The following is a 25,741-nucleotide window of genomic DNA, read 5'->3' as shown; positions in this document are numbered from 1 at the left end:
ATCAAACTGTGCCTTTCCAAGTGATCATAAATCCTATCTCTCAGAGCCCTTTCCTATAATTTGCTCACCATTGACGTAAGACTAACTGGCTGTAATTTCCGGGGTTATCCTTATTCCCTTTTTTGAACAAACCTTTCAAAATATTACGATAAGAACATTATGTTCTTATGTTCTCATGCAGTTATGTTTCCGCTTTACTGTCGCGGTTCTCTAATGCTAAACATTGTTGGGATCACATTATAACCATAACAAAGTTCATGTTTTACAAGCACCATTCCCTATTTGTCAATCGTGTTATAGCCAATTCACATTGCTGGAACACACGTTATAGAGAACCCCTGTTTTGAATGCATTCCTGACTCAATACAAAGGGTAGTGAGATTCTGAAACTCTCACTCTCAGAAAGTCATGAATTCTGGGGTCAGTTGTATTTTCAAGTTCGAGATCAACAGATTTTTTTTTATTAAGGAAGGCTATCAAAAGATATGAAACAAAGGCTAATTGAGATACCAATCAACTTTAATCTTGTTAAATAGTAAAACAGGCTAGAGGGGTGGAATGACCTCAAGATCTTCCTATTTTTGTCTCATGTAAATAGCATTAGCTGTAGAAATTGATACATCAGTCTTGAGAAAGTTGGCAGGTGATAGGTATCTATTTACGCTGGGACAGAAACAGAAGTGGCTGTAAAAGCTCAGCAGGTCTGGCAGCGTCTTTGAAGAGAAAATCAAAATTAACCTTTCGGGTCCGATGACCGAACTGAGGAAGTGTCACCGAACCCGATTATGTTAACTCTGATTTTCTCTTCACACATGATGCCAGACCTACTGAGCTTTTCCAGCAACTTCTGTTTTGTCCCTGATTACAGCATCCAGAGTTCTTTTGGTTTTTATTCTGTTTAGTTGGAGTATAAAGAGGGAGCAGTATTTTACAGTGTTACTAAAATTGGAAAAAATGTAAATCTAAGTACAATCAGAAGCTCTCGTGGATTCTTTTCTTCTGTATTGCTGATGGCTGAAGCATAAATCCGGCATCTGGATCAAACTGTTATTACTAAGAAGATCAGGTATACTTGACAGGATTTTAACCATAACACACTGTTCCTGATGGCAAGACAGGAATTCAGTGCTCACAGTTGTAATTAAAATTTAAAGTGCCAGTGGAAAGTGTGGGAAACATGTGTGATCACGTAGTGGGGAAAGCTTCTGAGCATTGAAACTTTTTGTCAGCTGACAATGTAGCAGGTATGGGTAAGCTATATAGAAAAAACTTCCCAGTTAAGGGGGAGATTCTTTATCATGGACACAGCTTTCCTGCCCAACTCCATTGCAACTAACATTAAAGTACAGAAGTGCCGGGATGCTTATAAAATTTGATTTTTGCTTGTAAATAGTTCACTTACGTTGGTTTCAGTTATCAGTTTTTGTGCTGATTCTTTATTAAATGTTGATGTTTATGTCCAGTGTTTAAAATGGAGCCTCTGGGATAGGGACGAATTTACAGGCTCAGCTGCCCCTCACTTCTACGCATGGTAAAGGATACTGCCTGAGATCACTCTCAGTGTAGATAATTGAAATGTTGTAGGCGATTTTAAAGTCTTGTAAGGTCTCAGCCAGCCAACACCGTGAAATGGACCTACATGTGAAAAGTACCAATGCTACCCTTTATGGCACCTAACTTTTATTATGTTGACTAACTATTTTCACCACCATCTACTACACCTAGGATGCATGCACTCCCTTCTTCTGCTCCATCACCATCCTGTCCTCTCTTGGATCTACCTTGTGTTCCTCCACATCCCTGACTCCACTCTGCATCTCACCAACTCCCTCACAACTGACTCATCCTTGCTAGTTCCAAGACTCCAAGTAGATTCCACCATCCTGCTCCCCCTCCCTTGTCCTGTGTAAACCTACAAAGGAACCTTCAGACACAACTATACAAAGACTTCTACGTTGCACCACCTTAAAACAAATGTCATCTGGGTACTTGAAGATTCTTGTGCACTAACGACTTTTTCTTGAAGACAGAACTAACTCAAAAAGATTTATGCTGATGAGTATTTATGGCATGCAAATACATCATATGGGGAACTCACCACAGCATAATATGAGACCTGACACACTGGAAATGCAGCATTGATTTCATCTCTGCTGTTCAACCCACTGCTTGAAAATTGAAATTTCTGCTCCTGCATAATTCAGTGTCCAGAATTAAATGTTTTTCAATCTTACAGCTCCATAAAATCCTCCTCATGGCCCCTGCAACCCACTCCTTTTTGGGCATCATTAAATACTCCTATACAGGCATTTCCAATGTTGCTCGTGACTGTGCTTCTCATCAGCTTTGTCTTCTAAATAGTGCTCAGAGGTCTTTTGAGTAGTAGTTGTTGGGAACTTTGAGCTCAGTTGGATGACCTATTTATGATATAGAATGATGCCAATAACGTGGGTTCAATTCTGAAACCAGCTAAGGTTACCATGAAGGACCTGCCTTCTCAACCTCTCCCCTCGCCTGAGTTGTGGTGACCTTCAGGTTAAACTACCGTAAGCTGTCTCTCTCTAATAAGAGATTGGCTCTATGGTCTGCAAGACTGTGGTGACTTTATCTTTTACCTATCTACTTCAATTGCTACTGGAAGATGGGCTGAAACTCTATCCCAGATCAATATCCCAGAAGAAAAGTTCCCTATTTTAGAAAGGTGTGTGCAATAAATACAAAAGTTTCAAGCATGGAAACAGAAAGAACTTCATTCACCGTGTTCACCTATTTCACTCAGAGCGACTGCAGACTGCTTTTTGTTAGTATCTGTTGAAGGTGCCGACTGAGCTACTTTTTGACTTTGTTCCTCATCTTTTGCAGCATTCTTTGCAGAGGTTGTCCCTGCTTTACCATGATTTGCTGAAATCAATAAGAAACAGTTATTAGCACCTTTAAATGACTGGTGCAACATCCACAACTTGCACCTATATAATGAAAATATTAGAATATAGAAAACAAGAACAAGTTGGCTCATATAGCACCCTGATTCTGCTCTGTCATTCGATATGGTTGATCTTTTATTTCAACTCAATCTTTCCACTCATCCACAGACTTGAAGATACTCAATAACTGAACTTTCACAGCAGCTGTCTAGGCCAGAAAATTCCAAAACTTTACAACTGTCTGACAGAGAAATTACTTTTTAATGCATAGATTTTACATAGGACCATAAATAGGCTTGTCAGCCCATAAGCCTGTTCTACCATTTAATGAGGTCATGGCTAATCTGTGGCCTAACTCCACATATCTGCCATGGGTCCATATATCTTTGTTTAACAAAAAATATTATCCACCTCAAATTTAAAATTAATAACTGACCTAGTATGAACTGCCATTGTGGAAGAGAGTTCCAAACCTCTAACGCTCTTTGTGTTCAGCCATGCTTCTTGAACAGTCTGACTATAATTTTTAGACCCCTACTTCTAGAATCTTCAACCAGTCGCAATAGTTTACTTTTACCCTGCCTTTTTCTGGTGGGGCAGCACGGTGGCTCAGTGGTTAGCACTGCAGCCTCACAGCACCAGGGACCCGGGTTCAATTCCAGTCTCAGGCAACTGTCCGTGTGGAGTTTGCATATTCTCTGCGTGGGTTTCCTCCGGGTGCTCTGGTTTCCTCCCACAGTCCAAAGATGTGCAGGCTAGGTGGATCGACCATGCTAAATTGCCCGTAGTGTTCAGGGGTGTGTGGGTTATAGCGGGGGATGGATCTGGGTGGGAAGCTGCAAGGAGCAGTGTGGACTTGTTGGGCCAAAGGGCCTGTTTCCACACTGTGGGGAATCTAATCTAATAACTTGAAGAGAGATAATGGGAACTGCAGATGCTGGAAAATCCAAGATAACAAAGTGTGGGGCTGATGAACACAGCAGACCAAGCAGCATCTTAGGAGCACAAAAGTTGACGTTATCTCTAATAACTTGAAGACATTGATCAGATCACCTCTGAACCTTCCAAATTTTGGAGAAAACAGGTTCAATTTGAATATTCTCTCATAACAGCCCAAGAAGTTCAGGTATAATGTTCTTAACAATGAAGAACACAGCACGAGAACAGGCCCTTCGGCCCTCCAAGCCAGCGCCAACACATTTTGCCCTTCCATATTAAAACTGTCTTCACTTACAGGATACATATCCCTCTATTCCCTTCCTATTCATGTATTCGTCCAGGTACTTCTTGAATGCTGCTATTGAGTCTGCTTCTACCTCCTATGGTGGCACATTCCAGGCACTCATCACCCTTTGTGTGAAAAATTTGCCTCGCACATCTCTTTTAAATTTCGCCCCCCACACCTTGAACCTGTATCCCTTAGTAATTGACCATCTTCACCTTGGAAAAAGTCTCATACTTTCCACTGAATTCATGCCATTCACAATCTTATAAACTTCTGGATGTGAGTTTATCGCTGAGCTGGAAGGTTAGTTTTCAGACGTTTCGTCACCATTCTAGGTAACATCATCAGTGAGCCTCCGACGAAGCGCTGGTGTTATGTCCCGCTTTCTATTTATCTGGTTAGGTTTCCTTGGATTGGTGATGTCATTTCCTGTTCTTTTTCTCAGGGGATGGTAGATTGGCTCCAAATCAATGTGTTTGTTGATGGAACTCCGGTTGGAATGCCACGCTTCTAGGAATTCTCGTGCATGGCTCTGTTTGGCTTGTCCTAGGATGGATGTGTTGTCCCAATCAAAGTGGTGTCCTTCCTTATCTGTATGTAAGGATACGAGTGATAGTGGGTCATGTCGTCTTGTGGCTAGTTGATGTTCATGTATCCTGGTGGCTAGCTTCCTGCCAGTTTGTCCAATGTAGTGTTTGTCACAGTTCTTGCAAGGTATTTTGTAGATGACGTTCGTTTTATTTGTTGTCTGTACAGGGTCTTTTAAGTTCATTAGCTGCTGTTTTAGTGTGTTGGTGGGTTTGTGGGCTACCCTGATGCATGAACATCAACTAGCCACAAAACGACATGTGGCTAGATGGGCAGGAGAAAAGAAATGCTAAGTAGTTTAACGTTAGGAAGAGAAAGCTCCAGAAACAGAAGGCTACTGGATAATAGTGTCATCTGGATTAAGAAATAAATGAACTGTATTGACTGTTTAAGGGTCTTATGAAGAAACATTAACTAAAAGAAGGCAGTATCAAATGAATGCTGTGGTTTTATAGAAAGAAACGACAGTACAGCCACGTCCCATAACAAGGAACTTTAAAATGGAAACAAGGCGACCCTCCAAAGCAATCTGAATATCTGTAAAGTTGTCGTGAGGTTGAAAAATGAATCTTTATTTCTGATATTTCTGATGAAACTATTTCTTGGGGGTGCCTCAACAAGTTCACAATGGCTTTTTGCCTACAGTCATTCTCAAATCACAGAAGAAGGCTGGTGAAGTAAGTAAGACCATAAGACATAGGAGTGGAAGTAAGGCCATTCGGCCCATCAAGTCCACTCCGCCATTTAAATCATGGCTGATGGGCATTTCAACTCCACTTCCCTGCACTCTCCCAGTAGCCCTTGATTCCTTGTGAGATCAAGAATTTGTCGATCTCTGCCTTGAAGGCATCTAACGTCCCGGCCTCCATTGCACTCGTGGCAATGAATTCCAGTAGCAGGATTCTTTCAGGATTCCAGCATACTTTCAGGTCTGCCTGCCTTCTGACTGCTTTCCAAACCCCAAGGCTGGCTACACTGAGATATAACTACAATAGATTAATATTTGAAAGGGACAAATTTTCAGCATCAATGGGTAATGATCTAATGGAATGGGACTAATTGAATAGCACTTTCAAAAGCCGTGCAGGCAAGGTCAGTTATTCTGAATCATTCTGAGAACCTACACAAAAATCTGAAAGAGCTGTAAGAGCATTAATATGTTTATGCAGATCATGGCATCATTTAATGAAAATTGAAAAACTGTACCATTAAGTTTACTTGCAGAGACTTAATATGTCATTGATAAATTTCAGATATGCAAAAGCACTCCCTGTTTGCCACTAGAAAGCTCCCTAAGGGTTCCAACAATGTCCTAGAGCACATAAATTGGACAGGAAGACCTTGATAGGTTCAGTGCAAGTACTATTTTATCTTTCATATTGTCTGCATTGTCTAGCTCATTTTCAAATCTGGTTAGCGAACAGCACTGTGCTAAGCCATAACCAGGACTCTAACAGCATGCCGAATGATCTGCTTTAGGCCACACGCAAGTAAAATCACTGAAATAATAGTTTGCTTTCTATAATTGAGAAAATTATTATTTCTTCCCATTCTACCCAGCCCTCTACTCTTCCGCTGAAGGAACACTGGGTGTCCTGCAAGTATTGCTATATTAAAAACTTACCATGATGGGCAGACGATTTCGAAGGCTTCTCAGCTGATGAGGCTGGGGCTTTACTTTTCTTCCGCTAAAACAAATGTGAAAGTTAATTTTTGCCTCATGGTAGTCATTGAAGTCCAAATTTTTGAAGACAATGGGGCTAATTTTGACTTTGAGTAATTATATAAAAATAGATATCATAGACGAAAGTCTCTTTGATTTTAATTTACATTGATAGTCCTTCCCCTGATCCTTCCTCTTCCTCATTTACATACTGCCCTTTGACAACTTCACTCATATTCAATGGGTTAGCTACCAAACCTATCCTTCTCCATTGCAGCAGCTTAAGGTAAAGACAAATTGTTCACAATCATGACATTAAATTTGATCCTGAGTTGAGTTTCCACCTTTTACTTGCTCAAAGTCAAGTTATTTCCACCTCAGCAACATTACTCTGACTCCACCTCTATCTCAGCTCACCTGCCCTTGAAACAATAAGTCATGTTTTTACAATGTTTTCCTGAGTGAAAGAAAGAGGAATCTTATTACTTACTAAACCCAAGATAAAATAATAAAAGTTGACATGTAATACACACAGGAAGTCAAAACAGAAAAATACAGTTTACAGAGATCTATTACAATGGGAAGATAAAGAATATGCAATTTAAAATGTTCTTAGGAACGTTGAGTTGTTACAGTTAAAACTGAGACCATTGCTATTTAGTTGATGGTTTGTAGCCCAGCAGTCATGAAATTTGTAGAGTACATGAGTTCTCAGTAAATATGTTCTTCCAGTCCTACTGTTACCAATTAATTTTCTTCCCATCTATTTACTGCATTACCAAGCAGCTCCTAAAATATGGTTCATTTATGTATTCTCAAGTTTGGCTCCAATGACTTCCTAAGCTGGATATTTGCAGGCAACGCTTTCATGACCAACATAGAAACATAGACACACAGAACAGTACAGCACAGTATGGGCCCTTCAGCCCACAATGTTGTACCGAACTTTTGCCCTAAACCTAAGATCTATCTAACCTCCACCCCTACATTATACCATCATCCATACGGCTATCGAATAGCCACTTAAATACCCCTAATAAGGCAGGCTCCACTACCCTTTCTGGCAATTTATTCCGCACCCCAACCACTCTCTGAGTAAAGAACCTACCTCTGATGTCTTCCCTATATCTACCTCCACTCACTTTAAAACTATGCCCCTTGTAAGAGCTACCTCCACCCTAGGAAAAAGTCTCTGGCTGTCCACTCTATCTATACCTCTGATCATTTGGTACACCTCTTTCAAGTCACCTCTCATCCTTTGTCATTCTAAAGAGAAAAGCCCTTGCTCTCTCAGCCTTTTCTCATAAAGCCTTCCCTCCATTCCAGGCAACATCCTGGTAAATCTCTTCTGCACCTTTTCCAATGCTTCCAAATCTTCCCTGTAATGAGGCAACCAGAACTGGACACAATACTCCAGATGTGGCCAAACCAGGCTTTTGTACAGCTGGAGCATAACTTCATGACTCTCAAACTCAATCACTCTATTGATGAATGATAACACACCATATGCCTTCTTAAGAACTCTATCTACCTGGGTGGCAGCTTTCAGGGAACTGTAGACATGAACCCCAAGATCCCTCTGCTCCTCCACACTGCCAAGAATCTTTCCATTAACCCTGTATTCTGCTTTCAAATTCGTCTTTCCAAAATGAATCACCTCACACTTTTCAGGATTAAACTTCATCTGCCACTTCTCAGCCCAGCCCTGCATCCTATGAATGTCCCTTTGTAACCTAGGACAGCCCTCCACACTATCTACAACTCAACCCAACTTCGTATTGTCTGTGAACTTACTAATCCACCCTTCCACTCCTACATCCAAATCGTTTTAAAAAATCATAAATAGAAGAGGACCCAGAACAGATCCACTCATAACTGAACACCATATTGCATATTTTCCATCCACTACTACCCTTTGTCTTCTAAGGGTCAGCCAATTCTGAATCCAATCTGCCACATTTCCCCCTATCCCATGCATCCTTACTTTCTGCATGAGTCTACCATGGAGAACCTTACCAAATGCCTTACTTAAATCCATGTATACCACATCCACTGCTCTATCTTCATCCATGTGTTTGGTCACCTCTTCAAAGAATTCAGTAAGGTTTGTGAGGCATGATCTACCCCTCACAAATCTATGCTGACTATCACAAATCAAACTGTACCTTTCCAAGTGATCAGAAATCCTATCTGTCAGAGCCCTTTCCAATAATTTGCTCACCACTGACGTAAGACTAACTGGCCTGTAATTACTGGGGTTATCCATATTCCCTTTTTTGAACAAGGGAATGACATTTGCCTCTCTCCAATCTTCTGGCACTATACCTGTGGACAGTGAGGATGAAAAGATCATCGCCAAAGGTCCTGCGATCTCTTCCCTCATTTTCCATAGAATCCTTGGATAAATCTCATCAGGCCCGGGGGACGTATCGATCTTCAAGTTCCTCAAAATTCCTAGTAAACCTTCCTTACTAACTTCTATCTCCTCTAGCCTACCAGCCTGTTTCACACTGTCCTCCCCTACAACTAGGTCCCTCTCAGTTGTGAATATCGAAGAAAAGTATTAATTAAGGACATCTCCTATCTCTTTAGGCTCCGTGCACAAATTCCCTTTACAATCCTTGATCGACCCCAACCTTTCTCTGGTCATTCTCTTATTCCTCACACACGTATAAAAAGCCTTGGGATGTTCCTTGATTCTGTTTGCCAAGGTTTTCTCATCCCCCCTTATAGCTCTCCTAAGCCATTTCTTCAGCGTCTTCCTGGCTAACTTGTATCCCTCTAGAGCCTTTTCCGATCCTTCATTCTCAAACCTTATATAAGCATCCTTCTTTCTCTTAACCAGTCATTCGACCTCTCATGAGAACCAAGGCTCCATCACTTGACCGCATCTTCCCTGCCTGCTAGGAACAAACATATCAAGCACACACTTTATGCATTCCTTAAACAATCTCCACATTTCATTGGTGCTCTTCCCTGACAGCATCTGTTCCCATTTTATGTTAGAACATAGAACATAGAACATAGAACAGTACAGCACAGAACAGGCCCTTCAGCCCACAATGTTGTGCCGACCATTGATCCTCATGGATGCACCCTCAAATTTCTGTGACCATATGCATGTCCAGCAGTCTCTTAAATGACCCCAATGACCTTGCTTCCACAACTGCTGCTGGCAACGCATTCCATGCTCTCACAACTCTCTGCGTAAAGAACCTGCCTCTGACATCCCCTCTATACTTTCCACCAACCAGCTTAAAACTATGACCCCTCGTGCTAGCCATTTCTGCCCTGGGAAATAGTCTCTGGCTATCGACTCTATCTATGCCTCTCATTATCTTGTATACCTCAATTAGGTCCCCTCTCCTCCTCCTTTTCTCCAATGAAAAGAGACCGAGCTCAGTCAACCTCTCTTCATAAGATAAGCCCTCCAGTCCAGGCAGCATCCTGGTAAACCTCCTCTGAACCCTCTCCAAAGCATCCACATCTTTCCTATAATAGGGCGCCCAGAACTGGACGCAGTATTCCAAGTGCGGTCTAACCAAAGTTTTATAGAGCTGCAACAAGATCTCACGACTCTTAAACTCAATCCCCCTGTTAATGAAAGCCAAAATACTCAGTTACTCAGTTCTTGCCTAACAGAATTATAATTATCCTTCCCCCAATTATAAACCTTACCCTGCTGTATGTGCCCATCTTTTTCCATAACTATTGTAAAAGTAACAGAGTTATGACTGCTATCGCCAAAATGCTCTCCTAGCAACAGGTCTGACACTTGGCCCGATTAATTGCGAAGCAGCAAATCCAAAGTGGCCTCTCCTCATGTTGATCTATCTACATTCTATGTCAGGAATCCTTCCTGAATGCACTGGACAAAATCCGCTCCATCTAAACTATTACAACTAAAAAGTTTTCAATCAATTTTTGGAAAGTTGAAGTCACCCATGACTACAACCCTCTGACTTCTGCATCCTTCCAGTACCTGCCTCCCAATCCGCTCCTCCACTTCTTTACAACTATTAGCGGGTCTGTAAAAAAACCACAACAAAGTGCCTGCTCCTTTCTTGTTCCTGACCTCAATATAAACTGACTCTGCAGACATATCATTCTTGAACTGCCTTTCAGTAGCTGCTATACTAGCCCTGACTAGCAATGCCACTTCCCCACCTCTTTTACCACCCTCCCTCTTTCTTTTAAAGCATCTAAATCCTGGAACTACCAACAACCATTCCTGTCCCTGAGTTACCCAAGTTTCTGTAATGGCCACAACATCGTAGTTCCAAGTACTGACCCATGCTATAATTTTATCCACCTTATTTCTGATACTTCTAGCATTGAAGTATACACACCTCAAACCATCTCTGTGTCCACAATTATGCTCCATTGACCGCATTTCTTTATTAACAACCTCACTCCCTGTTGTGTATGTTGGAAGGCTGAATACCTCATCCTCTGATTTACAAATTTGGTTCCCCACCTCCTGCCAATCTAGTTTAAACCATCACGTATAGCTTGAGCAAACCTCCTCCCAAGATATTTGTGCCCTTCTGATTCAGGTGCAACCCCTCCTTACTGTACAGGTCCCACCTTCTCCAGAATGTGCTCCAATTATCCACATAATGGAAGCGCTCCCACCTACACCAGCTCTGTAGCCACGTGTTTACCTGTACTCTCTCCCTATTTCTTACCTCATTATCACGTGGCACTGGTAGTAATCCAGAGATAACTACCCTGTTTGTCCTGAACTTCAGCTTCCAACCTAACTCCCTGTACTCGTTTTCACATTCTCAGTCCTAGATGTGCAACTTCATATATAAGTGTAAATTAGAACAGAACATGAGGGTTTTTTGATGTCTGATCCAGTCGACTGGCTTTAAAATATATTTAGATAAAATGGCAATTATAAATCAAACAATTTTGTTTAGTCCACATTGGTTTTCTGAACTTGCCTCAAGTAGTGGACAGGTGATTGCTACAGCCATGAAAGGTCCATGATTCTTCCTATTTAAAAATCTCTCTAGTCCATTAACATCTCAGGTATTAAATCAGATGATAGAAGTTGAAAAAAAAAAAACATTTGCTGGAGGTTGAAAATGATAGTCCATATTTTATCACCATGACAACATTCATGACTGTTTTCCCAAATTCCAGCGTCAGTAAACTTAAGGTTATCCAAACCTCTGCTGCCAGCGCCTTAACATGCACCAAATCACATTCGCCAATCACCTGCATTTGCTGCCCAATACTGCTCCCAGTTAAACAATGTCTTGACATTGAAATTTTCATCCTTGTTCTCAAATCTCTCATATTCTAACCCAATGCTGCCTTTGCAATCTTCACCAGTCCCCATAACAATAAGAAATATCTCCACTCTTCTAATTCTAGCCTCTTGCAGTCCTGATTTCAATTGCTCCACAACTGATAGCCATACTTTCCATCACTGAGGATCCAAGCTCTAAAATACCCTCACTACACTTCTCTACCTCTCTAACTCACTTTCCTTAATTTAGACACTGATCAAAATCTCTCTCTTTGACCAAGATCTCCTAATGTAGATTAGTGTCATTTTTTTTTGTCTTGTACCGCTCCTGTGAAGTGGACCATTATTTTTTAACATGAAAAACATTATATTGTTGGTGGTGTTTCCCTATATATACTGACCACATCTAATTCTACCTCTCCATCATCTGACGACCCTTCCAGGCTGCTTGTGTGACAATAGCCTAATTCAATTGAGCTAGACAATTCCAAGATTGAAGCAAATATATGTAGTTCTTGCTGCAGTGTAGACCCTTTAAGGCCGCCATTCAGTCCTACCCCAGCCCCTGTTTGTGGTAGAACATACAGACTGCAATTCGTAAACCCGATTTTACCCGTACCAATTTCTGATTTCATATCCTTCTTGTCATAAAGAAAATCTATTTTCACCACCATAACCATGCTGATCTCCATGTTTGTCTCAGCCATTGCTGTCGAAAGCCCATTCCAAGCTTTTGTCACCTCCAGACTTGACAATGCTCTACTATACCCTAACACAAAGCTACTGCATCTACCGGACAGATTAGCAAAGATGCTTTGGTAAAAGCACTAAACACTTTGCACATAAAATATCATCCTTTTTACTTGTAAATAAATTAGATGTGTAATCATCAATTAAACCTCTGATTTCCTTTAAGTACTTACAGTGGACTCCCCGCGTTTCTTTGTAGTGGGTTTTGTGCTTTGTTCACTTGGTTCTGCTATTGTTGACTCTTGGGCTATGATCTGGTTAATTTAAAAAAAGCTGTTTAAAAAATTTATTCACATTCTTTAACTAAAATAAATTTTAAAAATAAATTAAAAATCTATGGCATATATAAAAATATTTAGTCAGAATTCTTCCATTTAGTGCTGTGATGCAAATTGTTCATCACTATAATTCATTGAGGTCACAAAGTCATACAGAAAAATAGCTTTGGTTCACCATCTTATTGGAAAGTATTACATACAACAATCACACATTATCAAAACAAGCTTAAAATGTACTTTTGAACTTACTTTAAGGTACAATTCACAATTTGGCTTTAATTATATTATTTCATGGACTGTGAGCATCACTGAAAAGGCAAAAATTTGTTGCCTGTTCCTAGTTGCTCTTGAGGTGGTAGTGAGTTGCCTTCTCAAGCTTTTGCAGTTCATCTAGTGCCTTAGTGCTTCCTAACAACACTTTGGGTATACTATCAGGAATTTGGGTATTCCTACACCAGACAGACAGCAGTGATTTTAAATACAGACAACTGACATTCTCAGGGAAAATTATGGACAGATGCCAAATATTGGTCTTTCAAGCCATGCTCACATTCATGAGACAAATAAAGTGATATATGGTAGGTAACTTGTCTATCAGAAATTCCTTCTTGACCCAAGAAGGACATTAGGAAGTATTTGAGAGTGCTAATGGTTGACATACTCTCAGGCATTCTCCCTAGCAAATACCCTTGTGCTACAGCATGATAGAACAGTTCAGATTCAAATTCACTAAATGGCAAATAGCAACATGAAACAACTCCAAGGCACAGTATCCTAAGCACCTTGTTGTTTCATCCAATACAATTTCAAAAGAATGTCTCACTAATTTTATCTATTCTGTAAATGTTTACTCAATATAATTTGAACAGTGGTCTTTTAGAGCTTTGTTGTTTTATTTTTCACAAACTCTTTTTTCTCCTCTTTGAACAGTAAAATAAGTAAAGTAAGTTAACCAATCTCTCAACCAGACTTGCCTTTGGCATAATGCTATCATGCAGTAGGAGATGGTGCTATTGTTATTATAACCGTAACTATGCTGAAGCAAATTTCAGGGATTTCTGCAGGAATGAGCCTTGAACATTTTAGTGGGTGCACTGTAGGTTTCTGCAGTTTCATCACACAATTGACAGAAGAGTCTGTTTCCAAGCTGTATAACTCTATGACTCTATATTTAAATTTCATTTAAAATTACTGAAAGTGTTAAGCATCCAGCTGTAGTTAGCTGGCTGCACATTACTGGTCAAAACCTTTTGGCTCAGCTTTTGCATGGTAAACATGTTCAGAAGAATAATTGTACCAATGAAATTACACATCAGCTCAAGTTGACAATTTAAGGTGAATGGGGGTATAAGTCATGTTAAAAAGAAATATGTATTTAAATGGCATCTTTTATCACGTAAGGCTATCCCAAAGTGCTTTACATCCAATAAAACATTTTTAAAGTTTACTTGTTGTTGTCATGTGATAATGTAGCAGCTAAAACAATAACTGTCATACCAGGGATTGGAACACTCAGGTACGGTGAACATTTTTAACTTGTAATTCCAGATGTGTTTTTAAAAGAGAGCTGATACAGCCAACAAAAAGCCCAAATGTGAATTTATTAGATGACTGGAAAGAAACCCACAAAATGTCACACCTATTACTATGAAGCAAGCTTCCAGCGATAACCCTTTAAAGTGAGGGAAAGGGGCATGTCAAAGTAGACTAGATTAGACTCTCAGAGTCATAGAGACATATAGCAGGGAATCAGACCTGTTGATTGAACATGTCCATTGCCAATCAGACACCCTATATAAATCTAGTTCCATTTGCCAGCATTTTGCCCATAGCCCTCGAAACCCTTCCTATTATAATCCATCCAAATGCCTTTTAAATGTTGTAATCATTCCAGCCTCTACCACTTCCTCTGGCAGCTCATTTGATATATGCACCACCCTTTGCATGAAGAAGTTGCCCCTTAGGTCCCTTTTATATCTTTCACCTCTCATCCTAGACCTATGCCTTCTAGCTTTGGACTCCTCTACCCTGGGAAAAAGACCCTGCCTTGTTACCCTATCCATGCCCCTCATGATTTATAAACCTCTATAAATCACGCTTTAGCCTCCAAAAATCCAAGGAAAATACCCACAACTGTTCAGCCTCCGCCTATAGCTCAAACACTCCAATCCTGGCAACATTCTTATAAACCTTTCCTTAACCCTTTCTAGTTTCACAACATCCTTCCTATAGCAGGGAGACCAGAATTGCATGCAATATTCCAAAAGTGCCCGAACCAATGTCCTGTACAGCCACAACATGATCTCCCAACTCCAAAACCCGATGCAATGACCAATAAAGGCAAGCACACCAAGCGCTATCTTCACTCTCGTGTCTACCTGTGACTCCACGTTCAAGGAACTATGAACCCGCACTCATAGCTTAGCAACACTCCCCAGGACCTTGCCCTGATTTGCCTTTCCAAAATGCAGTATCTCACATCTATCTAAATTAAATTCCATCTGTCACTCATTGGCCCATCTGTTCAAGATCCCATTGTACTCTGAGGTAACCTTCTTCACTGTCTGTACTCCTCTAATTTTAGTGTCATCTGCAAACTTTAACCACACCTCCTACATTCACATCCAAATCAGTTACAAAATGACAAAAAGCAATGGACCGAGCACTAATCCTTGTGGCAGACTATTGGTCACTGACCAGCAACCCTCCTCTACCACCTCTGTCTGCTACTTTTGAGCCAGCACTGTATTCAAATGGCTAGTTCTCGCTGTATTCCATGTGATCTAACTTTGCTAATCAGTCTTCCTTAAGGAATCTTGATGAATGCCCTAGTGAAATCCATATAGATTACATCCACCACTCTGCCCTCATCAATCACTTCTTCATTACTTCATTCATTACTTCTTAAAAATAGCTCAATCAAGTTAGTGAGGCATGATTTTCTACACACAAAGACATGTTGCCTTTCCAAATATATGTAAATCCTGTCCCCCAGGATTCCTTCAAACAACATGCTCACCACTGATATCAGGCTCACCGGTCTATAGATCCCTGGCTTTTCCTTACCATCTTTCCTAAATAGTAGCACCATGTTAGCCAACCTCCAGTCTTCTAGCACCTCATCTGTGGCTATCTGTGATACCAATATCTCAGCTTTGGGCCCAGAAATCTCTCCCCTCACTTTCCACAGAGTTCCAGGGTACATCCGATCAGGTTCCCAGGGATTTATCCAACTTTATGCACTTTAAGATGTTCAGCACCTCCTCATCTATAATATGAACATTTTTCAAGATGTAGCTATTTATTTCCCCACATTCTCTATCTTCCATATCCTTCTCCAAAGTAAACACTGATGCAAAATACTCATTTAGTATCTCACGCATCTCCTGTGGTTCCACACACAGGTGGCCTTGCTGATTTTTAATGGGCCCTAATTCTCTCCCTAGTTACCCTTTTGTCCTTAATATATGTATAAAATCCCTTTGGATTCTCCTTAACCCTATTTGCCAAAGCTATCTCCTGTCCCCTTTTTGCCCTCCTGATTTCCCTCTTGAATATACTCCTACTGCCTTTATACTCTTCTATGGATCCACTCAATCCCTGCTGTCTATACTTGACATATGCTTCCTTCCTTTTCTTGACCAAAACCTCAATTTCTCTCATCATCCAGATTCCCTACACCAGCTTTGCCCTTCACCCTAACAGGAACATACTGTCTCTGGACTCTGGTTATCTCATTTTTGAATGTTTCCCATTTTCCAGTCACCCATTTACCTGTGAACATCTGCCCCCATCAACTTTTGAAAGTTCTTGTCTAATACTGTCAAAACTGGCCTTCCTCCAATTTAGAACTTTAACTTTTAGATCCAGTCTATCTTTTTCCATCACTATATTAAAATTAATAGAATTATGGTCACTGACCCCAGAGTGCTCCCCCTACAGACACTTCAGTCACTTGCCCTGCCTTACTTCCTCAGTAGGCCAAGTTTTGCACCTTCTCTAGTAGGTATTTCCACATTCTGAATCAGAAAATCTTCTGCACACTTAGCAAATTCCTCTCCACCCATGCCCTTAAAACTATGGCAGTCCAAGCCTATGTTAGGAAAATTAAAATCCCTGTCCATAATCACCTTATTATTCTCACAGATAATGGAGATCTCCTTACAAATTTGTTTCCCAATTTCCCGCTGAATATTGGGGGTCTATTGTACAATCCCAATAAGATGATCATCATTTTCTTATTTTTCAGTTCTACCCAAATAGCTTCCCAGGAATCTCCTCCCTAAGTACAGCAGTAATGTCATCTTTAATCAAAAATGCCACCCCCCCCCCCCCCCCCCCCCCACCGCCGTCCTTGCCTGCTCCCCTTTCTATCTTACCTATAACATTGACACCCTGGAAGATTAAGCTGCCAGTACTGTCCATCCCTGAGCTAAATCTCTGTAATTGCTATGATATCCCAGGTCCACATTTCAAACCATGCCCTAAGTTCATCTGGCTTACCTGTTAGACCTCTTGCATTGAAATAAATGCAATTTAATTTATCAGGCCTACTACATTCTCTGCTTTGTTCCTGCCTGCCCTGTCTGTTTGACTTACTACTTTTCTCAATTTCATCAGTCCCAGGCTGCTCATTCCTCACTATCTCCCTGGGTTCCAACACCTCCCCCACCTTTCTAGTTTAAATCCTCCTGAACAGTACTAGCAAATCTCCCTGCCAATATTTTAGTCCCCTTTCAATTCAGGTGTAGTCCATCCTTCCTATACAGGTCACTTCTACCCCAGAAGAAATTCCAATGATCCAAAAATCTCCTCTGCACCAGCTCCTCAGCCTCACATTCATCTGCTCTATCCTTCTATTCCCAGCCTCACTAGCTTGTGGCAATGGAACTAATACAGATATTACTACCTTTGAGGACTTCCTTTTTAAATTCCTGCGTGAACTTCCTATATTATCTCTTAGAATCTCGTCCTTATCTCTTCCTATGTTATTGGTTCCAATGCATGCAACGACATCCTGTTGGTCCCTCTCCCCTTTGAGAATATTCTGCACCCTCTCGGAGATATCCTTGATCCTGGCACCAGGGAAGCAACACGCCATTCTGATGTGTCGCTGTCGGTCGCAGAAATGTCTGTCTGTGCCTCTGAGTATAGACTCCTCTATCACAATTGACTGCTTGGAACATGGCGTACCCCTCATTACATTAGAGCCAGTCTCAGTATCAGAAACCTGGCAGTCGGTGCTCATTCCTGTAAGAGTCCATCACACCCTACATTTTCCAAAACAGCATAGTTGTTTGACAGGGGGATAGCCACAGGAGACTCCTGCACTACCTCCTTCTGTCTCCTACATTTCCTGGAGGCCACCATTCTACCCGACTGTACCTTTTTCTCTTTCCTGTAACTGCTATCCATCACACCCCCTAGTTCCTGTAAATTCCTCATTGCCTCTGACTGCTACTCCAACCGATCCATGTGATCCAATAGGATTCGCAACCAAGCATACTTCCTGCAGAAATAATCATCAGAAAGATGGAAATGCTCCCTGATCTCCCACATCACTCTACTAAAGGCTTTCTTTGCACCTTTACAATCTACAGGCCCAGAAAACAGTGCTCTTTTACTGCTCTAAAAACAATGCTGTAGGCTAACTTAGTACCTAGCTTAATCAAGGGACAGATCTCTTATAATAAAAATTATAATCTTGAGACTATAAATATAACAAGGGGCTGACTACCTTCTGATCAACAGCAAGACAGTGCAGATAGAGGCTATTAAGCCCAGTGTGTCTGCACCAACCCTCCAAAGAGCATCCTGTTCAGACATGCACCCCCATCCCTAAGACCTCCCATTAACCATGGCCATTCAATCTACCCTGCACAACCCTGGACTCCACAAGGCAATTTAACATGGCCAATCCAATTAACCTGCTCATCTGCGGACTGTAGAATGAAACCTGAGCAACCAGTGGAAACCCATGCAACATAAAGGAGAATATGCAAACTCCACATGGGCAGTTGCTCAAAGCTGGAATCAAATCTGGGTCCCTGATGCTGTGAGGCAGCAGCATTAACCCCTAACCCAAACTACAGACAGATTTTGTTCCCCCCCCCCCCCCCCCCTCGAAGGATACTCAAGGATTTGAGTTAAAACAAAAATAATTTTAACTCTACTGGAGTGTGCTGGTAGGTCAGAATGCTCTTGAGCATACCACGCTGGGTTTGAAAGTTTAGTGTGCTGTGAATGTCAACATTGAAGAAATATCACCTAGTTATGGAGTAGTTAGTTGGTTCGCCAAACTGACTGGTTTTTGTACAAACATTTCGTCCCCCTTCTAGGTGACATCTTCAGTGCTGCCTAGCCTCTATTGAAGTGTTGTTGTTCTGTTCTGTTCTGCTCTGAACTTATATGGTCTGGTCTGTTATGGTGGGTAGTTCTGTTTCCGGTTTTGCTCTGTAGTGGTATGTAGATGGGGTCTATTTCAACATGTTTGTTTATCACACCAGTGGTCGAAAAATCAGGCTTGCAGGAATTCTCAAGGTTGTCCTTGTTTTGCTTGTCTTAGTACTGTTACATTGTGCAGATAAACCGATGTCCTTTTGTCGGTGTGAATAGAAGTGAGGGAGAGTTGGTCATGCCATTTTGCTGTGAGTTGGTGTTTGTGTATCCTGGTGGCGAGTTTCCTGCCCGTCTGTCTTCTGTATTGCTTCTCACAGTTGCTGCATGGTATTTTGTGTATCACATTTGTCCTGCTCATTGAGGGTATGGGTCATTCCTCTTTGAGAGCACCTGGCAAAGTGCGGCTGTTGGTTTGTGTGCTATTATTCCAAGCGGTCGTAGGAGTCTTGTAGTCAGTTCTGATATGTTTCTAATATAGGGTAGGGTGGCCATTGTGTTGGGGCATACAGTGTCTTCTTGGTATTGTTTATTTGACAGACATCAGCGGATGAAGCTGTTAGGATACCCAATGCTTGCAAAGACTTTGTATAGGTATTCTTACGTTTTTGCGTAGCTCCGGGGTGTTGCGGTGTGCTATTGCTTGTATAAGCAAAGTCTTGACATAGGTCTGTTGTGGACACTGGGGTGTTTACTGTTGTAATTCAGGATTTGGTCTGTCTGTGTAGTCTTTCTGTATATACTGTTGTTTGTTCATCCCTCCATTACGTCTAGAAACAAGAGTTGATTGTTCTCCTCCTGTTCCCTGGTGAACTTGATCTCAGTGAGTATGCTGTTGATAAGGTGGTGTGTTTCTTTTAACTTTGCTCATTTAATGATCACAAAAATATTGTCCACGTACCTGACCCATAGTTTAGGCTGGATCTGGGGGAGGGGTGTGTGTTCAAGTCTTGGCATAACTGCTTCCACTATAAGATCCAAGATAGATGAACCACAGGCGACCCATTAATTCGTTAATATACCTGGCTGTTGAAGACAAACTGCATGGTAAAGCATAAGTCTAGTAATTTCAGCATATTGTTCTTGCTGATGGTTTCATTGGAGATTTGTGTTTTTGGATTGTCTGCTGATGCCGCCAGTATTTCTTTTGTTAGTGTCATGTCGATAGGAGGTGAATAATGCCATAATGTCGAAGACGACCATTGTTTCATCGATTTTTATGTTTCTGATGTTATTCAGGAATTCCTGTGCGGAGTGTATGGAGCGAGTCGATCCGTTAGTGAGGTGTTTCAGTTTATGTTGTTGCTCCTCGCCTAGCCCCTGTGTCAGTGTGCCCAGCAAGGAAACTATGGGTCTAAGGAGTATGTCTGGTTTGTGCATCTTGGGTAGTCCATAGAATTGGAGCGATGTTTGAACCATCAGGTTTCATTTTTAGGAAGTCTGTTCTTGATATTTGGCCTATTTGCTGTAATTTCTTTAGTTATAGGTGATCCTGCCTCTAACTGTGGCATGGAGTCTGACTTCCTCTGTTGGTAAGTATTGGTATATGCAAGTAATTAATAAAAGCCAAAAGAACTGCAGATGCTGTAAATCAAGAGCAAAAAACAAAGTTGCTGGAAAAGCTCAGCAGATCTGGCAGCATCTGTGAAGGAGAAAACAGAGGTAACGCCTGGTGACCCTTCCTCAATTTTGTTTTTGTGCTTTCTCATTGTAGTCCAATTTATTCAAGCGGCCTTTGTCTGTTGTTAAGATTATGATGTTCCTGTCCTTCTATAGTCCCTCGAGGGCTTTTGTTTCTGATGTGTTGAGTATGTTTAACTGGTATCTCCTTTGAGTGGAGGGACTAAGGTTTGTCAGATAGCCTGTTGTGTTTTTTCCCCAAAAGTCCATTAGATATCAGTGTAGCCTCAAGTGCAGCCAGGAAGTCTGTTTTCTAGCATCCTTATAGTCATATTAAGTCCCCTTAGCAGGACAGATTTCTCTACGTCTGTTAGTTGTTTGTCTGATAGATTTCTTATCCATGTGTTTGGCTTGTTCGGTTAACCCTTCCATTTCACTGCACGTATTTATATCAAAGGTATCTTCTTTTGGCCATTTAGTTAGTAATTTCCTAGTTTTTTTTCCCCATTTTTCAGAAATTTTTATGATATCATTTCTTGCTACTGGAAATTTCTTACTTAGTATTTCAACTGCAGTCCCTTTGTTCATGGTTAAAATTACATCAGTCTAATTATCATACTGTCCTTGTCTTTACACAACTCAACAGTCTGGTAGTGCTTTGGAAAGTGTGGCTGTTCTGTTATTTTTACTTTAGTCGTCTATTACCAATTTGCCAGCTTTCAATTTTTATCAGGTTGGATAGTACTATCGATAAAACAATCTTACTGCACTTGTTCTGCCTGTACAGACCCCTGCTTTTTCCAGGGCCGTATCCACAGAACTTTCTTCCCTGCCCGTTCAGGCCCTTGTTACCTGCGAGGCGGTATCCACAGGGACTTACTTACACCACGTGGAATTTAATCTCAGCTAATCTCTATGTTCTACACTCACTCACCCACTGCGCAGTTTTTCCCCGAACAATCCTCTGTGTCTCCTCAAACTTCAATTTACCTCACGCCTTTTGGTGCTTTGGATTGGACAGACCCTTCGACAGTTTCCCTGCATTTGTCCGTCCCCAAGGACCGCCCCCACTTAACAGAATGTAGTCCAAATTAACAGCAAAACGCTTACTTTTTTGTTGTAGGTGGCCAACCCTTATTCTGTCAGTTGAGGGAGTATCCCCCCACCCCCGAGCCGGGAAGTGCCCTGGGGCTGCCGCCTCTTTTCGGGTAGGTCTCTTTCCAATCCTGTTCATGATGCCAAACTATGTATCAGTTTTAGTGATAATGGGAACTGCAGACGCTGGAGAATCCAAGATAACAAAGTGTGAAGCTGGAAGAACACAGCAGGCCAAGCAGCATCTCAGGAGCACAAAAGCTGATGTTTCGAGCCTAGACCCTTCATCAGAGTCATCAGTTTTGCCTGTAGTGTGAGTCTCTAAGTTCTGGTCCTGTTTTGCTTGATACCAATGGCCTGTTTGAGATTTGTGGTCCACTGTTGGTGGGTCGAATTCAAGATTTTTGGTGCAAAACTTCTTCCTATTTGTGGAGGCAGTTATGGCCTCCATTATCATAACTCGCAGCATCTTGTGGCTATCTTGCCCATTTCTGTTTTCCCCAATACACTGGTCACCCTACCTATACTAAAATCATATTGGAACTGACTACGAGACTTCCATGACCTCTTGGAATAATGATAGCACACAAACCATCGGCCACATTTTGCCAACTACTCTCAAAGAGATAAGACCCATACCTACAATGAGCAGGACAAATGTGATACACAAAATACCATGCAACAACTGCAAGAAGCAATACATAAGACAGACCAGCAGGAAACTCACCACCAGGATAACTAACACCAACTTGCAGCAAAATGGCATGACCACTTCAACAAAAGAAGGACATCAGTTTAACTGGGGCAACCCAACAGTGCTAGGACAAGCAAAACAAAGACAAAGACAACCACAAGAATTCCTGGAAGCCTGATTTTCGACCACTGATACCATAAACAAACATGTTGAAATATACCCCATATACATACCACTGTGGAGCAAAACTGGAAACAGGACGACCCACCATAACAGACTGGACTGTATAAATTCAGAACAGAACAGAACAAAAGCGCTTCAGTGAAAGCTAGACAGCACTGAAGATGACACCTAGAAGGGTGAAGAAATGTTTGCATGAAAACCAGTGAGTTTGACGAACCAACCAAGAACTCTGGCCACAACCATAACTACAGATCTAAACTAAAACATTACATTCCCAAGTTATCCCTGTGCTACAGGCGTAGATCTCCTCTCTTTCTGAATGGGAGAAGTCAGCTAGCTAGCAGACAAACAGGAACAAAGGAAAACCAAATAACTCAATCTCAATGTTGGAATTCAAACACAGTCAAATGGATTCAGAACTATAGAATCTAAAGGTTTATCCCATGGAAAGCAGGTGTATCTTTAGGATGATCTTGTGCATATTTACTCACTACCAAACAGAACAGTTTGTATTTACAAGGTTTAATGTAATCAAATTCCATTTCATTACCTGCTCTGATGGTGCTTGGGTCACTTGCAAAGATATATCACTTGCTATGTGTATTACATTGACCTCTAACGAGGTTTTAGAAGATGCATCTGAATTCTCGAGCAATCTTTTAGTCACATACACTGCTGCACACATAAGAAGTGCCTCCAAAAACTCCAAGAAAACCATCTAAATAAAAAGAATTGCTGTTCAATAAACATTTAATAAGGTGTTTATTATGTTTATGTATTCTTTAATACAAGAGGTAAACTTCATAAGTTTGTTTTTGATATTTTTCACAAGGTTTTGAAAATAAAAGATGGAAAATTGCAGAATGTTCATAAGCCCTTCACACCCAAACAAATGCTGCTGCAAAGTGGTTACTGTGGTAATGTAGTCAAACACAGTTGCCAATTTAGGCCCAGTAGCACATGTTTATACAATATTAATAATACAGAAGCCCCTTCAAGTGTTTATTTGCTGTATTTTTGTCCCAGAATCTGAACAGTCATGGGTAGAAACATCTAACTTTTTAAAATAAAGACCTACTGTACCTCAATGTTCATGTTATTATAAGTTCCATCAGATACTGCTGGGTTATCATCAGACAAGATCTGTACTACCTGGGTTGCTGTTAGATCCTTGCTGAATAAGTTTAGATCCTGCAATTACAGAATGAAATGCACAACAGGATAACTGCACTTTTATAAATTATATGAAGCACAATTATATAAAGTTTAGCACATTTAATTGTAAAGTATCATATTATTTACCATGAACATTCACCTCATAGTGGGACAGAATAAATGGCCAGGTTACTAGCATACATTGATTAATTTTTACTTAACCTATTTTTCTAATCAACCTATTCAGAGTTGTTATTACACACCTCTGGAGCAGGTGAGACCTGAACCTGGGCCTCTCAATCCACAGGTAGGTGTACTACTACTGCATTACAAGAAGGTCCCTATTTGATGACTATCCACTGATCCTGATTTGAAACACATTGGATTAGGTACGCACAGTCCAATACTATCTCAGTTCACCTCAGAAAGTTGCTTGAACAGGTCCAATTAGCACTCAAAATTTTGTTCTGGAGCGATGGTAGAAAATTTTAATCACCTAATTCCTTAGTTCCTATTATTCTGAGAGTAACTAATACTGTTGCCCATTACAGTATTCCAGTGTGAAATAGAGTACAACTGGATATAATTGTTTTCAATATAGTCACTTGTCTCAACTTGCTGGTTTTGCATGTCTACACCTGAAACTTGAATGTGGTACCATTTAGACGGCTCACTTACATTAAGTATGTTTAGTGTAAGTGTTCTTAGGGGCTTACATGGTATTGTATGTATGAGGGTAGAAGTCTGGCCTAATGTGAAGCATTTCGTAGAGTAAACAAATGCAGTTTATTGCATCTCTCCAACTATTTGCAGGCTGTAAGAATGAGCACTGTGCTACTGCAATGACTGTTGATACAACTTGCCTTAGGTCTGTCTCCCGCAAGACCCTATCTTACTCTTCCACCAAGTCCTAAAGACATCATCACAGCTGGTGATATTTGTTGCACTCAATTTGGTATTTTTCATGACCTTTTAGACCCATAAATAATATTTCCCTCAATCTGTAATGTGTTGAATCTTCTGTTGAGGTAAGATAATGAGGTGAAAAAGCTGCAGTGATTTAAGAAGGCAGCTCACCACCACATTCTCAAGGGCAGCTAAGTATGGGTAATAAAATGCTGGCCAACCAGCAATGCCAATACCCCATGATGTAAATAAAAAATATTGGCTTTATAGTGTTTAGGAGTGTCACACTAATTTAGAAAAGCACAGTGGTCAAAATAATAGTGCCAAAGTTTTGATGTTGTTTGCCTCAAAACTGTACTTAATAAAAGGAAGATTAGATTTCTATTGCACCTTTTATGTCCACTGAATGTCTCAAAGTTATTTAAAGCAATAAAATTCATTTGAAATATACACTAATTCCTTGTTACATGTGGATCTTCAGGTAGTGAAGTTATGTACTTGCGAGAGCAGCCTCAGATCTGATTGTGTTCTTTGACATGTCCTAAAAGATCATGTGGTCCTTCAGAGTACTTTAAGGACTTCTATAATGGCGTTTCTACGTTATCTGCAGGAGATCCATGTCTCTTTCACCCATGGACAACAAGAATTTGATATCGGCACTCTTGTAATTTAAGAAATACAGCAGCCTAATTTCACACAGTAGTGCTCTCAGCAATGAGATAATGATCAATTATTCTCATATAATAATTTAATTTTAAGGGATTGATATGATGGTACTATAGGACAAGTCAAGTCTCAAAATTAAATCTGGCTTGACAGATCATGTTTTTATTATTTTAGTTTAATATTGTGGTGAGACTTTGGAATATAATCACACGAAGTTGCAATATTACTTTAACAGAACTGATGTTTATTACACAAAAGGGCAAGAAAAAGGCAAACTAGATATTGAAGACAGTTTGGGAAAATCTTAAAACACACAGCAAAACAAAGATTTCAGCCAA

General features: G+C 40.7%; 1 protein-coding gene across 5 annotated transcripts in view; it reads right to left on the bottom strand.

Annotated features, from left to right (window-relative positions):
• The window catches only part of rsph10b (radial spoke head 10 homolog B), an 84,233-nt gene that overhangs the window by 10,167 nt on the left and 48,325 nt on the right, over positions 1–25,741 (bottom strand). For 3 of the 5 annotated variants that reach the window (XM_048552618.2, XM_048552621.2, XM_048552620.2), the window contains exons 14-18: positions 23,760–23,867; positions 23,227–23,394; positions 12,584–12,664; positions 6,362–6,425; positions 2,758–2,901 (exon numbers count right to left, since the gene is read on the bottom strand). In XM_048552618.2, coding sequence (XP_048408575.1) covers positions 2,758–2,901; positions 6,362–6,425; positions 12,584–12,664; positions 23,227–23,394; positions 23,760–23,867 — 565 coding nt within the window. The remainder of the gene's footprint in view (positions 1–2,757; positions 2,902–6,361; positions 6,426–12,583; positions 12,665–23,226; positions 23,395–23,759; positions 23,868–25,741) is intronic. The other 2 variants (XM_048552619.2, XM_048552622.2) reach the window with 1 other exon arrangement.

This window comes from Stegostoma tigrinum, chromosome 23 (assembly GCF_030684315.1).
Source record: "Stegostoma tigrinum isolate sSteTig4 chromosome 23, sSteTig4.hap1, whole genome shotgun sequence".
Classification (NCBI taxonomy): domain Eukaryota; kingdom Metazoa; phylum Chordata; class Chondrichthyes; order Orectolobiformes; family Stegostomatidae; genus Stegostoma; species Stegostoma tigrinum.
The sequence above is the reverse complement of the archived record's forward strand: the minus strand, read 5'-3'. Positions and strand labels throughout refer to the sequence as shown.